This window comes from Lepidothrix coronata, unplaced genomic scaffold, assembly GCF_001604755.1.
Source record: "Lepidothrix coronata isolate B3197 unplaced genomic scaffold, Lepidothrix_coronata-1.0 Scaffold66, whole genome shotgun sequence".
Lineage (NCBI taxonomy): Eukaryota > Metazoa > Chordata > Aves > Passeriformes > Pipridae > Lepidothrix > Lepidothrix coronata.
In genome coordinates this window covers 483,410-498,645 of record NW_016690246.1, presented here as the reverse complement: position 1 = coordinate 498,645, position 15,236 = coordinate 483,410, and the positions used below count along the sequence as shown (strand labels likewise).

The following is a 15,236-nucleotide window of genomic DNA, read 5'->3' as shown; positions in this document are numbered from 1 at the left end:
CCTGGGAACAGGTTTGGCCAGAAGTGAGGCTTACAGAAAAATTGGCATGACTTGGCAAAATAAGGAAAGGCAGTTTATCCTTGAGAGGTTCAGAAAACATTTGATGGTCTCTCTTACTTAAAGTAATTTATTTTGACAGAAAACAAATTCCTAAAATTATGCTGAAAAAATACTAGCATTTCACTTGTGTGGTGCTAGTCTTTTTTAACACTTATGCGCTTTTGATAACTCTAATAAAAAAAAAAATCCGAGGATTTTCTCCATGAGAATTAAGTTTTTGTATTCTAAATGGCATATCAAATTACTTGTGTCATTATTCTAGTCAGTAATCAAATTTCTGAGATTTTTTTGAACTCGTAGCTTCTTATTGGCTAAAAGCCCCCAGCTGACTATGAAACATTATAAATTTATTAACTCTTGATTTCAGAGAGCCATCTTTCTTTGTACCCTTTTTGCCCCCCAGTTTTAACTTTTCAGTAACAATTTGTTCTTATTCTGTATTTCATTCTATCAAAACTTCCACCTCTCTTTTGATCACTCAGAGAAAATGCAATCTTTCTGAAAGATATGACAATCCCAGTCTTATGGCTCTAGACAGATTTTAGCTAAATAACTTGAGGTAGTTTCCTAATCTTTTGTTAAACAATCCAGATTTCAGTTCATAAGAATGAAGAATGTAGCATCACAGGCAATTTCTCACTTACAACTTATACTTCTGTTTGTATAGTTGGTTACTGTAACTATCCCAGATAATTTTTTCTCAGTCAAGGGAAAACAGATACATAGCAGTGAGATTGGTCCTTCAATGTTAAGCTCCATTTTAATTGTATTTATGATTTGATGTGTGTGCACTGAGCTGCTCAGTTGGGAAGCCATCAGAAAAAAACCTGTGAGACTGAGGTACGATAAAAAGATAAACTCAGTCCATGAAGAAGCAGCAGGGATATATAACACATAACAAATAATATAACAACCTGGAAACTGTGCAACATCCTTTTATATGAGTTACCTTTGCAGAAGAGCACATTTATTCTTATTTTGAGGAATTATCACTACAGCAGTTCAGCCTGTCCTTGGGTGGCCTTACACTCCAAGCAGCGAGGGACAAGTGCCCTGTACAAACTCCTATACCCACGATTTGTATTCAGGCCTAACTTTGAGTCACAAATGCTAACCTCATTGCATACCTTTTCGTTTCTAAGCACCTGACAGTTAAAATATCTTAAATACCTGGAAATTATATAAGTGTAAATTATTACCTCATGGAAATGGCAACCACACTTCCCTTGCAGGAATTCCTTGTAACGTCCCATGGTGATGACAAAGGTGTCAACCACTTCGTAGCCCAAATTTTTTGCTGTATCCAGAATAATCAAGTTTTCATTCCACAGGTTTTGTATTTGTGCCTGCATTCCAGATAAAATATTGCAATGTCTTGTCAGAAGGGCTGTTTAAGGGGTATTGTGTCATGGAAATGAATAGCAAAACTGCATTTTGAATAAGCAATGATGTTATACTCCAGGCATGAATTACTATAAATTCACTCTTGGAAATAGCTGCTACTCCAAGGCTGTTGTAGATGTTTGCAGAAATTACAATTACTTTTCAGTAGTTGTGCAGCTTCCTTTACAGGAAGATTTCAAGGTTGTTTAAAATATAATCAAATTCATTGAGGCTGTTGCTTAAAAAGGAGTAAAGGACATGGGTATCTTAAAAATGGTTATACTGAAGAACAGATTACTATTTCTGAAGATACTGCAGTAAGGCCAAGAATAGAAAAAAATTTAGCCATGAAGGTGGCAAGGTGGTGGATTGGACACTGCAGATAGAAGAGCTTTGAGAGTAGCTGTGGTAGTCCTGAAGCCTAGAGCACCCAAACCACATGGGTAATTTGGCATATGATTCCAATATTGAAAGAGAAAAGAATGTCCGTTATTCATCATAGTTGATTTCTGGAGTTTTGCCAATTTACTGAATAAAAAAGATAAAAAAGTACTCCTCAGAAGCCTTTAATACTCTTTTTATTCTTGCCTTACCTACCCTGTATCAAAATTCTTCTTCCTCCTAGGACTGAACTCTACTGAAACCTGTGGCAGGAGCTATGAAAATGTTTCTTCATGTTGATGACAACAATTTCCCTACTGTATTCTATTGTGGTCATCCAGATAAATTAAAAAAATTGTTTGAATCAATAAGAAGACATTTAGTAGAGAAAAGGTAGATAAATAGTTAGACAGAAAGAATTGGCAAAATCAGACAGGGTAGTCTCTGTAGCAGAAAGAAGGGTGAGAGTAGCAGTAAGTCACACACTGAATACAGCAGTGTGTTATGGTTGCAAAAAGACGCAGACACCAGTCCCCAGTGTGAAAGGAGTGCTGTATGTAATCTATGAAAGCTAATAATTTTCTCTTTTCCACACCTGTGAATAGCTGGAGCATGACACACAGTGCTGGTAGGCATCATGCACTCCGTTCTGCCCTCTAGTGCTTCTCATCCATGCATTTTATGTGTAGAGAATAGAGAATTAATGTCCAAATTCTAAATAAAAATATTGAATTGAATGAGTTACAAAAGCTCATTGAAATGAGCCCATTTGGGTCTTGGATATGATTTAAACTAACTGTAACATATTATTAACATACAAATAACAGGCTGGATTCACTGGTACATTCCAGCTGCTCTGCAATGTTCTGGTTTCACAGGTGAGTTAAGGTAGATTTATGAGAGTTATGCAATGCAGCCAGACCAGTGAATCTGATCCAGCAGTAAACACGGAGGAAGCCTGTGAAGGGCCTGTGCTCAATGTGGTACAAGGAGCAGTCTGCTTATCCCTAGCTCAATTTCTCAACTTGGACAAGAGGATTAATATTGGAGCTTCTTCTGGTTCTTGGGACAGCTGACCAAGCACAGCATCTCCAGTGGCTCTCTGATTGCAGTGGAATCCTTGAAATAAGGCGAATTGGTTTGAATCTATATTAGTAAGCAGTATGAGCAAATACAAACATTAATCTTTCTTTGATCCACTTAAAGCTTGCTCAGCAGAGGTTGTAACGTATTTTGACCAGACAGCAAAATTAATGCTGAAATGACAAGTCTTCCATGAAAATACATTCAAAATGTACTATAGCTTACTTGTGATAGAGAATGTATTCCATCCACCGGGAGGTGAAAGCCCATGCCTATGGATTTGATAATTACCAGGATATTTGATAGATTTTCCCTGTTTGGCAAATTAAAAAAAAAAAAAAAAGGACAAACATTTTAATCACAGAATCACAGATTATGCTGAGTTGGAAGGGACCCACAGGGATCATCAAGTTCAACTCTTAGCCCTGCACAGGACCATACCCTGAGAGTCACACCATGTGCCTGAGAGTATGATCCAAACACTTCTTGAACTCTGGCAGGCTTGGTACTGTGACCACTTCCCTGGGGAGTCTGTTCCAGCACCCAGTCACCCTCTGGGTGAAGAATCTTTTTCTAATATCCAACCTAAGCCTCCCCTGACACCACTTCAGGCCATTCCCTTGGGTGCAGTCACTGGTCACCACAAAGAAGAGATCAGTGCCTGCCCCTCCTCTTCCCCTCACAAGGAAGTTGTAACTGCAATGAGGTCTCCCCGCAGTCTCCTCTTCTCCAGGCTGAACAGACCAAGTGACCTCAGCTGCTCCTCACATGGCTTCCCCTCAGGGCCCTTCACCATCTTCGTTGCCCTCCTTTGGACACTCTCAAGTAGCTTAATGTCATTCTTATATTGTGATGACCAAAACTGCACACAATATTCAAGGTGAGGCTGCACCATTGCAGAGTAGAGCAGGACACTGGTGTGGCCTCACCTTGAATATTTACTTAACAGAAACATCAAAAGACAATGTATATTTATTTTTTTTCAAAGCCACTTAAATGCATACCCATGAAAAAACAAATGAAATTTTTGTGTTTAAAAATTGTTGTTTCTCATAATTTATCATATCAAAACTTGGAATAACACCAAGTACATAGCATTACCTGCTCAACACCTTTTGGATAATTTGCAGGTGATTGGAATTAAGCCACTGAACACCACCTACAATTAATACAGTCTGGTCTGTGTTCTCCAGGGGACGTGACCTGAAACCCAGAAAAGAAAAACAACACATCTTGCTTTAAAACAGATGGCAAACATTTTAACTGCATTGCATTGCATTTCACTGAACTGTATCTGGCACCCTGATCAGAGGCCTGATGTAATTTTCTACTATTTTTTTAATCACACAACATGGTCTGCACACGTTATGCGTAATAGTTTACCATCTTTAATTGTGAAATGTGTTAAACACATTTGCGAATAGAACAATAATACAAACAAGGGTACAATAGAGTTTGTACAGTACCTCTGCAGCAGCTGTTCCAGTGCTTTTTCAAAACTCCGTCTCTGGTTTGCATTCATCCAGAACTGGGGGTAGTAGGAGTAACTGATAAATGTTTTCCCCTCATTGATATTATGATAACATTTAACATCATGAGTCTTTTGCCATTCCTGAAGAGTCTTATTCACTCTTTCTATTAGATAGTACATCATCCCTCTGTTAGTTGAGTCACCTATAAAAAGAATCTTTAGATGGAAAAAAAGATATGACTTAGAAGTTGTACAATCCAGAAACCAAAAGCTTAGAAAAAAATATAGCTGCTCAGGAGGTCTTTAAACCCTTCTCATAATGTTCAAGTAATACCTCTGTGAGCTGCCTGTTCTCCAGACCTATCTCAATACTAAAGTTCCCCTTTAGCAAAAATCTGTGTGATTTGATTAATAAAAATATTATGTGTTTCAAAGACAAAAGTGCAGGTTATAGATGGCTATAGCTGCATAGTTAGCCCTGCATTTTTCATCCTTGGTGGTAATTTCTTCTGCTTATGTGTATATATCCTTCCAATTGCTAGTACACAACTGCTGTCGTAATTGCTTGCAGCTTCCTGCTTTTTTTCCTTCAATTTTTCATGTGATTTGTTCCTACACAGCATGTCTTGATTAATGTCTGTCTTCCATAAAGGGAGTTAGAAATGCTGTCAGGATGACGGAAGTACTTTAAGTATAACAGTCTCTGCTCTGCTACTCTGAACTCGCAAATGAATGAAGTAATTTGGGCTTGTTCCTATTCATTCTTACAGTCCTCTGACAAATCAAACATCTCTTTATTTGGAGACCACAGAACTTAGTGGTTTGGGGTGTTTTTTTAATGCAATTGCTCTATTTTTAGTGGATAGGACTAGCAGTTCCTCCTGCTGAAGCAGGTAAGCAATGACAAAATAGTACGAGAACCCAGCTTCACTGCGGTTTGCCAATGAAACTGTGTGCATAATCAATTACCACAGTCACCTCAGCCAAAAATCCACACTGAGGAGCAAAAATGTAAAACTGGGAGTCAGAAACCCCACAGAGCCATAACACAGTAACAGCTCTGTTCTCTGCACAACAGTATGCAGCTTCTCCTACCTCCTCTGGCACTCAGGGTAGGTAGCACCCTGTAAGCTGGTGTTTTGTTTCATTTCTTAATTTGGTTTGGGGTTTGATATTTTACCACTTCCAGATTGAATATTTGATTATGCAAATAAAATTGAGACTGCACAGGATTACATTTTTAAGAATACATTTCCAAAGTGTGTTTTTAGAGATTCTATGTGGTGGAAGCATCTTGGACTTCTCTCATCTAATACATCTCTATTTATCTATTCCCTTGAGGAATGTTACAGTTTCGGAAACTGATTCCACTTCCCACTATTAACTTGTTGTGATTAAAAATAAGTCACAACAGTGTACCAATGACACTTCCTACAGAACAGAAGCAGTTTCAGATGTACATACCCTAATTTGGTGTCAGGGATGAGAATGGGCATATCAAGGGCTGCAGAGAAGCCCTTGATAGATTATGTATGGTAGCAAACAAATTAAAACTAACACCAAGTGCATAGAGGCTCTTCTACCTCCTGTCCTGGACCTCTCAAAGCCGCTCCACAGAGGAAATCCTTAAATAGCTCCTGTTCATGCTTGCACTGAACAAGCACTTCTCTCACATGCAAGGGGGTTTCCAGCTTTTCACATTGTGTCAGAAGAAACTGCTTTAAACCAAGCATAACATGACACACAGAAGTCAAGGATCCTTGGATCCCTGAAAGGACCGGTTGGATATTCTCTTTTTCCCTCTCTGACAGACACAAACATACATACAATTATTTACAATTAGGAAGACAGTTTATGCTTAGAATATGTCCTAATTCTAAAGTAGATTAACCTGTGGTTTTAAGCAACAATTCTTTTAGCTTGCAAAATCTCCTAATTTCTTCAGTCTGCCTATATCCATGTCTCTTTAATCTCCATTTCATGAGTCCATCACTGTAGTATCTAGATGCATATCTATTTAAAAAGTAGTTCTCAGATATTAGCAGGCAAGGATGTCATTAGCTTGTAATGTGGGTGAGAACATTTTTGTGAAAACACAACACATCATTAGCAGAATAACAAACAGGGACTACCAAATTACACACGTACTGCAATTGGTAGAACATCCAAGATTGTTTCTCTTCTACTTCTAGTAACATACAGTACTATTTTGTTATCACAGCACATGAGAATTGCAAAGGAGCACATTCAGCTATTACACTAAATGGGCAGATCTGGCATTTTTCTCTCATTCTTCATTCTACTGTGATAAGGATTCTCATAGATACTTTTTCCTTCTAACTGTGTTTGGTCTAATCTCATCTACCACTCCTTTCAAATAGCAGGACAACAAACTTCATGAATAAAAGGAGAGAAGAACTATGGCTAAGGCCAATGAAAATGATGCACAGATATCTTTTTTTTGCCAACACTGTGCATTTACTATCAACTAAAGTGTGAAGTGTCATGCTAAATATTTCCGAAGTCTCAAACAGTGCAGAGCATCAAAGATCGACTCATCCTTCCTAATCTTTTGATGTGTCAAAATTAGAGCAAAACACATTTACACTACTAAATAATTTAGCCTTGTAGGGCTTTACAATTTCTATACCTACACAAGCACACACATATAAACTGTAGATCCATGAATGAATTTTCAAGCCTTCCCTGGGGTACCTAGCTGGCCAGGTTTGCAGATGGAAGGGCACTATGTGCAGTCATTTAATGAATCAGTACCAGGAGAGACAAGTTAGGTACAATTATGTCTTAAAGTGGCAGCTCTAGTTCATAAATGACATGATGCTGGGCACCATATGAAAATACCAGGTGGGCTTTAGCATAGTTGTTGTCCTGATGTTCTGCAAATGTGATGGAGGTGATAGGAGTCAGAGCAGATTCCTTCTGATAGTTAGTATAACTGGATGAAATAGGTAACTGCTACAGCCCTGACATACTTCAAATATCATCACAAGATTGATGAGACTGCACACAGCCTATCTCCAAAGGATGTTGTGAGTCTCAGAACATCTCCATTTTCACTCTTTAGTGAACTTGTTATGAAATGGTGAAGCAGGAGGTCAGGAAATTAGATCAGACAGCTAATGCTGTTGGGTGTCCATCTGGGAATGTATACTTATTTCTAGGAGAAGGTGTGGCTGAACAGGATGAGTCAGGATTGAGACAGATGGCAACATCCCACTGGGGAGGAATACAGATTGTTTCACTTGTGAAATTAACACAGACTCTCAGAACAGGTTGGTTAAGAGAACACTTGAGACTTGATGTAAGTGGGGAAGAAAGAAATGAACCAAAGTGGACTTGTGGATGTACAGAGAGGCAGATCAAAAGGTGTCAGTCAATTACAGAACCTTTCAGTGAAGAAGTCTAGCTGTTCAAGCAGATAAGAGCTACATCAGGACTGTATAACTGGAATCAAGCATATTTGTTTAACTCCAGCTACATCTTTCACAGTGAAATTACAGCATTGTTGAAAGATACGTCATTAACACTAGGACTGCAGTATCTGAAACCTACAGTCCCTGCTCTCTAGCTGTAGTCTGTTTGCAGTCATCACAGGAGGGTATCGACAGTCATTCTGTGGAGACCATGTGTGCTGGGATATTGAAGGGAATGTTCTGCCCTAAGTCTAGAGAAGATGTCAGACAGAAAGATAGGTGTGCATTCCTTGTGATCCAATGCACCCCAGGCTGGTGGATGAATAGCAAATCACCAGCAAATCTGCACACACACTGCATCCATTCATTAAGACCTTGTCTGCACTCAACTATCTGCTTCTAACTATTGGTTCAACCATGCTGTGAGACGTGTAAATCCTGGAAAAATAAAAAAAATTCTTCTCTCTAAAGAAAAAGAAATTAGGTGGAAGAAGAGGACACCTGTACATAATCCTACCTGCTTTTCAAACTGCCCTTGTGCAGAGCTGGCCAAGTACATTTTGTTGAGGTATGCAAACCCTCAGAAAGCATCTTTCAAAATTCATGTTCTGCAAGACAGCTTCATTTTCAGCAAATGCTTGGAAGCCTCAAAGGTTAAAAGTGGTGTTTAGCTTGAGGAAGAAAACCTATGTCCTTCAGCTAACCCAAGAGCTTTGATGAATTAATCATTCAATGTAATTTAATGTGTGGTAACTGTATCCACGTTTATTTCTATACAGTTGCATGAACTCACTGTAGTTGCATATGCCATGCAGTATTTAATATGATTTCAACCAAAGGTTCTAGGAATGACTATGACAATAATAAGGAAGATGATGGCTCAGGTGTGTAGAATACCTCATATCTCTTTTTTTTTACACGTCTGGCACAAGGCTTAGTCATGTACTGTTCAAGTCAATGAGGATTTGTCTGCAGGATGACTAAAGGATCAGACATACATAAGGTTATAATTTTACCAGACAAAGAACAACACTTTCACACAGACAGATGTTTTCTTGCAAATATTTTGTGTGAAAAATTCCATTACAGCTTAAAGGCTTTGAAAGATTGTGTAAGCATAGTGGAATTCAATTCTTAACCAGACCTATCATTATAAATTAACCACACTTAGGAAATTTAAACACCTGTAAGTTCAAAACACCACTTAACTCTAAAATATTATTAAGAAATTATAAGCTAAAATTCCTGTTTTAACAGCTGAATTTTAAGTACTTCAGCAAATATTGTCTTTTCATATTTCCTGTTCTTAATTACACATGGCTCAATGGTGCTTAATTATAAGAGTAAACTCTGGGTAGTATTTCTCACTGAGAAGCAAAATATATATCCCTCCTGCTGTTGAGGCCAACTTTCTATATGCTGCTAATTGGGTAAATAATAACCTGTTAGAATCCATTTTCCTCCACCCATTTTTAAAATTTCTTGTACAAAAATCAAAGCATCATGTCTTAATACAATTGTATATGTCTTACAGTAAGAAGTCATTAACCACAGTTAGAGAGAATTTTGTTGAGTCAATATAATACAGGTATGATATTTTATTATGACTACCAATTTCTTTGATTCAATTAGAACATAAGTGTGGAGTTCCCTAAGAATGACACAGTCTGCATCTCATTAGCCTTGGAGTTTAAAATGAAGGAGAAAAAAGACTGCAGATATGAAAAGTGGACTGAAGGAAAATCTATTTAGCCAGAACAACCTTAAGCACAGCACTTCAAAATTTTCCTGTTAATTGTGTTTGAAATGCAAAAATATCACTTACTATTCTTGCTAACACATCATAAAGCAAAATAAGACCCCATAAAACTCGTTTTGTGCACATACATCCTTTCTTATGTCTCCATTAGCCTGAGTGTTATTGTTTCACTACAGGTGGTCTTACATTTTTATGAAACCAAGTGTCCTGGTTTTCACTGGGGTAGAGCTAATTTTCTTCCTAGTAGCTTTTACAGTGCTGTGGTTTGGATTTAGAATAAGAATAATGTTGATAACACACTGATGTTTTAGTTGTTGCTGAGCAGTGCTTACACTAAGTCAAGGACTTTTCAGATTCTTGTTCTGCCCTGCCAGCGAGGAGGTTGGGCAGCACAAGAAGCGGGGAGGGGACACAGCCTGGATAACTGACCTCAGCTGGCCAAAGGAATATTCCAAATCATATGGTATCATGTTGAACAATAAAACTGAGGGGAATTGGCTGGGGAGTGACAACCTCTGCCCAGGGACTGGCTGGCTGTTGGTCAGTGGGTGGTGTGAAATAGCACTGTGTATCATTTCCCTTGTATATTTTTTATCATTATTATTTTCCTTTCTTCTTCCATTCTGCTAAACTGTCTTTTTTTCAACCCACGACTTTTACCTGTTTTTCTGATTCTGTCCCTCATCCCACTGTCGGGCAGTGAGTGAATGGCTGTGTGGTGTTTAGCTGCCTGCCAGGTTAAACCATAACACACAGAAACAAGTTAGCTCAAGCACAGTTTTATAAGCATACAAACTAAAATAGTAGTTAGTGATGATGTGAAATCAACTGGAAGCCACAGCCAGGGAAAATTAATTTCTTTTATAGAGAAAGGAGATTACAATTTTACAGATGAGCTTTGGAAAACAAATTCTAACATAAGACATGAAAGCAGCCTGGAGTTAGAAAACAAATTAGAAAGAATTTTTGAAGGCCTAATTATGATGCAGATAGGAAAGAAGTGGTCGGCTTGGGTGATCATAAATATATTTCAGAAATATTGGCAAATGAATAAAAGAAACTAATGAGCAAGAGATATCTATGTGCTGCATTTTATCAGTGTTCTATGAAACATGAGAAAAACAGAAGGATTGCACTTAAAGATACAGTTGACCTTCTGTGTGCTGCATTTCAGACAAAAAGAACATTCACTTTACATCATATTTCATCACCCCAGCCTGCACTTGTGCTTGGGATTGCCCTGACACAGATGCAGGACCTTGCACTTGGCCTTGTTGAACTTCATGAGGCACAGAAGCCCACCTCTCAAGCCTGTCAGGGTCCCTCTGGATGGCATTCCTTCCCTCCTGCAAGTTGACTGCACCACACAGCTGGGTGGCAAACTTACTGAGGATGTACTTGATCCCACTTTCCATGTTAAACAACACTGGTCCCAGTACCAACCCCTGAGGCATGTCATTTGTCACAGCTCTCCACTCGGACATTGAGCCACTGAACACAACTCTTTGAGTGTGACCACCCAGTTAATTTTTTAAACACTGAATGTTCCATCTATCAAATCCTTGTCTCTCTGGTTTAAAGACAAGGATTTCATGCAGAACAGTGTTGAATACTTTACACAAATGATGCTTTAAATTGTAAGAACTATAGCCAGCAGATCAGAATCCTGAAAACAAATTATATTTTTTTCCAGGACAAAAATCAGAAACTTTAGTGAATCACAAATGTCACTACTTGCTTTATCTGTGACTCCTGGTGCAATTTTGCATGTCTGAATTTTTTATGAAGGTATTCAGGTGTGAAATTCAGTCACAGAGGGCTGTTAGAGTTTTGACAGTAGGCTCGATGTCATTGGACCCAAAGAGGCTACAGAAATACATGTCTCTGCTTTCCTGAGAAAGGATTGTTAATTATCTGGGGTTTATAGAGATTTTATTGCCTTAGCTCAGAATAAGCTTTCAGGAAGAATTCAGATGTAGATACACGAGTCCTTCCTAAAGAATTCTGAACTCCAGAGACCAGAGTTACACAAGCTGAATATTCAAAAACCCTGACTACAGAGGCACACAGGTTAATTGAGCCCTTTTTGAGAAGTGGACACACAAATGAGTTGTGTTGTTCTTAGGCAACTTCAGCAAATGACAATGTAAATCAAAGAGCATTCTAGATTATCGCAGTGTCCTCCATTGGACTGATGACTTTTGCCCTTGTGTTTTGCACTCATGCTTTTTTTTGCTATCTGCTTACATTTCTAGCATCGAAACCTGTTTCTGTAAACTCAGATGTCTGTACTACTTAAGACAAGGCATGTAATGAATTGAAACTAAAATCACAAATGAGGAAATATAAATATCTATAGATCTTTAAAAAAATCTCTTGTGTGATAAAAATGTATTTACTCACAATAATTATATCTTTCTGGCTACTCAGTAGCTCCTCCATAAAAGATCCAGGTGTCTAAAACATATAAGACAGGCAAAAGCCTTTTGCAGTGAGCCCCTGAAATTTTTTTCTACTACATTGCTTAACCTGTGTAAAGTAATTCTAAAGTTTGACTTACAACAGGCAGAATCAGGATCTTATCAGCCAAGCAGGGAACCATTTTTATTTATCTACGTTTGGTATGAAGAAATTCTCTCTTAGTTCTTAAGTTCCACTGAAACAAGGGAGTTAACTCATACTCTACCTTTATTCATCTGGTGAAAGAAGTAAAAATGCTATTGCAAAACATCACATAAAGTTAAAATCACTCCAAAGTGATGACAAAAAGGGAATATATAGGAGAGGGAAAGACAGAGGGGAAATATACCAAAAGGGGAACATACTTTAGAGTAATGACCTTAAAAGAATAAACCAGCTAAACATACATCTGTGCAAAGGTAACAGGAGTGATTCAGCAGATTTCTACAGAGCAGAAAAGGTTATCAGACAAAGTCAGGTGACTTATGTAAAAGATATGGAAAACAAGTGCAATCAGTTTTACAGAGATTTTTCTTGCAAGGTGTTAATGTAGAGCAAGTAGGATCTGGGTCTCATCTGACACTGGAATAGATCAGTGACCTCAGAGAGTCAGAACATCATGGAAGTTGAATTAAGAAATTAAGCTGACAAACAGTCATTTCATATACTTGATTTTAATGGACTCTTAACAAATATTTTTGACATTGGTGAACGTGAATGGTCAGATTCAGGAGGTGGGAACATCAGCAAATCCTCCCAGCAATACCCTGGCAATCCACTTCCACAGAAGCGTATTGTTCCTCTGCTGTCCTTCAATTGCCTAACCAAAAGGTGTTTGCTTATTGAAGCAGCCTGATGTCCATGGAAATTAAAGACCAAAGCAAAGCTATCGATTTCTTGTCTATTTTTGCTGTGGTCAACCCAGAAGTGCTTGTTTTGTACATGAGGAGCAAATCAAGCCTCTACTCTGTCATACAAACCAATATTATTTTAGAAAAATATGTTAAGAGAAATGCACAGCTTTATAGTAATTGAGAAAAGCACAGGCAGAAACAAAGCCAAATGGCAATAAAGTACTTTTTGCAGGGCAAGAGATTACAGAAATGAAGGAGAAAATGTTAATTGAAAGACTATTATTTTTGTATTCGTCTATATAGAAATGCTCTTCGATTTTATCAAAATGCTGCTTTTAGTTACTGTTTTCTTACCTAGGCAATACACTTTAACATCTTTATAACAATTAATTACTTACTTTCTGGATACTTGTATCCTCAGTAAGGTACCTGAGCCTCAGATCAGAGCTCGCTCTCAACAGTTTTACAGTCATAGCATGCTTATTAAGGAGACCTTGTATTTCCAAGCAATCACCTGAGAAGCTTCACTAAAAGAAAAGAATGTGCAAGAAGACTTGGTAAGATTAGTGTGCACAAGCAATGCCATGCATTAGGTATGCAGAAAAAGAAAAACGACTTGCATGTCAAATGTGAGACAAACTGTGACAACAATGCAACAACATCCTCCATTTGCCATCCTTGTGTACTCACTGCAGGTCTGACTGGTAACCACATACACCATAGGTCTTGAAATTCTGCTGGTGTGACCTAAGATCCTATGTGAAATGACAGCAGACAACTGCCTCTGCTTATGAGGCTAAATTATGGATAATGGTTGTTTTTTGTCCCTGTGGATTTTTCATCTGAATATTTTTCCAGTTATAATAAAAAGGGATTTTTCTCACACATCAATCATAAAAGAATTTTGAAATCTTCAGGACTAATATCCAGGTAAATAAAATGAATTAAAATGTAAAACCTGTTACATACCCTTCTGCCCTCCACACAGCGCTGGAGCTCGGGTTTGGCTAGCACAGAGTATTGGCAGCCATGGGGCTGCCACGTTATTTCTCTCCAGTCACAGGTCCTGTTGTCAGAGCAGCTGAGGCAAGGAACAATCCACTGCCCTGGAAAACAGCAATGGGAAGTCAGCACCTCCTCTGTATTTTTGTGAATGGTTTTATTGCGCAGGAAGCAAGATGTTTTTGAGTATTTTGTCATGGGAGTTTTTCCGAAATTAAATGCCCTCTAACCCTTTGAGGAGACTATTTCCTTCCACTGTGTTATGCCCTTTTCATTTAGCTAGGGTAGGAGTTTTTCCTTTCCCCAAAAGAGCTGTGAATGCTCAAATCTGACAGCTGTTCATGGGTTTATTTCTCAGTTCATGTTGCCTTCTTGTAGCACCTTGTCCTTTTTCAAGAGAAGAGATACAAGAAAGGGAAAAGTGGTGAGGAGTGAATGCAAAAAGAAAATATTCACATTCAGAAGTGCCTGAAGACAAGGTTCATTCTCATCTACAACTAAACATTTAAAGGCTGGGTGGCTGGTTGAGAGTACCCAATAGAAAAATGAAGCAGGATGAAGACTTTCCCTCACAAAATACTAACTTCTTTAGTTTGTGAGAGTTCATAGGACTGTCCCAGACTGCACATATACATTTCAGAAGATGACAGTAAGGTGAGATGAATAATGTATGTGATTTATTAAAGCCTTATCCCTATTTTCAAAAATTATTTTGCAGATTAGGAGCACAAAGTGGGATTACCAAAGGTCAGTGGGTTTTAACAATCCCTTACCAAAGGTTGAACGGTTTTATTATTTTGTTTTCTAAAGTTATGCCTTTCCAAAATCCTACTGGAAGCCTGATGGATTTAATCCCTCAAGGAAGACAGAAAACTTCTGAGTTGCCTTTATATTCAGATCAACAAAAGAAACACTTTTTCTAGCCCATATAAGTACACAGTACTGACACCTCCCAGGGACTATGTAGCTCTGCCAGCAAAACCTACTTTTGTTCTGATTAAAGGCATTAGACAAGGAAGAGTGCAGAGGCCCCCAAATCCTTGTGTCAATGCTATCAGGCCTTGCTAGCACAGATGGGTTCCTCAACACTGCCCAGAAAATAGCTCCAAAAGCAAATGGTTGCAGAGTAGACCTGGCCTTAGAGTTTGTTGCCAACACTGCTACCAGGTGGCAGGTCAGCAGCCAGCTGGGTGTGATGGATTGCTGCTGCACAGGAAGCTCCAGCAAAAACTGCAAGGCTGTATATTGACATTTTTTTATCAGGCCCGGGACTGAGGGGGCTGCTGAGCAAAGCAACCCTGTGGGATGCCAGCGGCCTTGGGAGAGTCAGCTGCTACTCAGGAGCACGG

General features: G+C 38.5%; 1 protein-coding gene across 2 annotated transcripts in view; it reads right to left on the bottom strand.

Moving 5' to 3' along the window:
- CPED1 (cadherin like and PC-esterase domain containing 1) overlaps window positions 1-15,236 on the bottom strand; it is a 148,458-nt gene that overhangs the window by 6,608 nt on the left and 126,614 nt on the right. For both annotated transcript variants that reach the window (XM_017818173.1, XM_017818174.1), the window contains exons 18-22: window positions 13,855-13,991; window positions 4,374-4,594; window positions 4,009-4,110; window positions 3,133-3,220; window positions 1,260-1,406 (exon numbers count right to left, since the gene is read on the bottom strand). In XM_017818173.1, coding sequence (XP_017673662.1) covers window positions 1,260-1,406; window positions 3,133-3,220; window positions 4,009-4,110; window positions 4,374-4,594; window positions 13,855-13,991 — 695 coding nt within the window. The remainder of the gene's footprint in view (window positions 1-1,259; window positions 1,407-3,132; window positions 3,221-4,008; window positions 4,111-4,373; window positions 4,595-13,854; window positions 13,992-15,236) is intronic.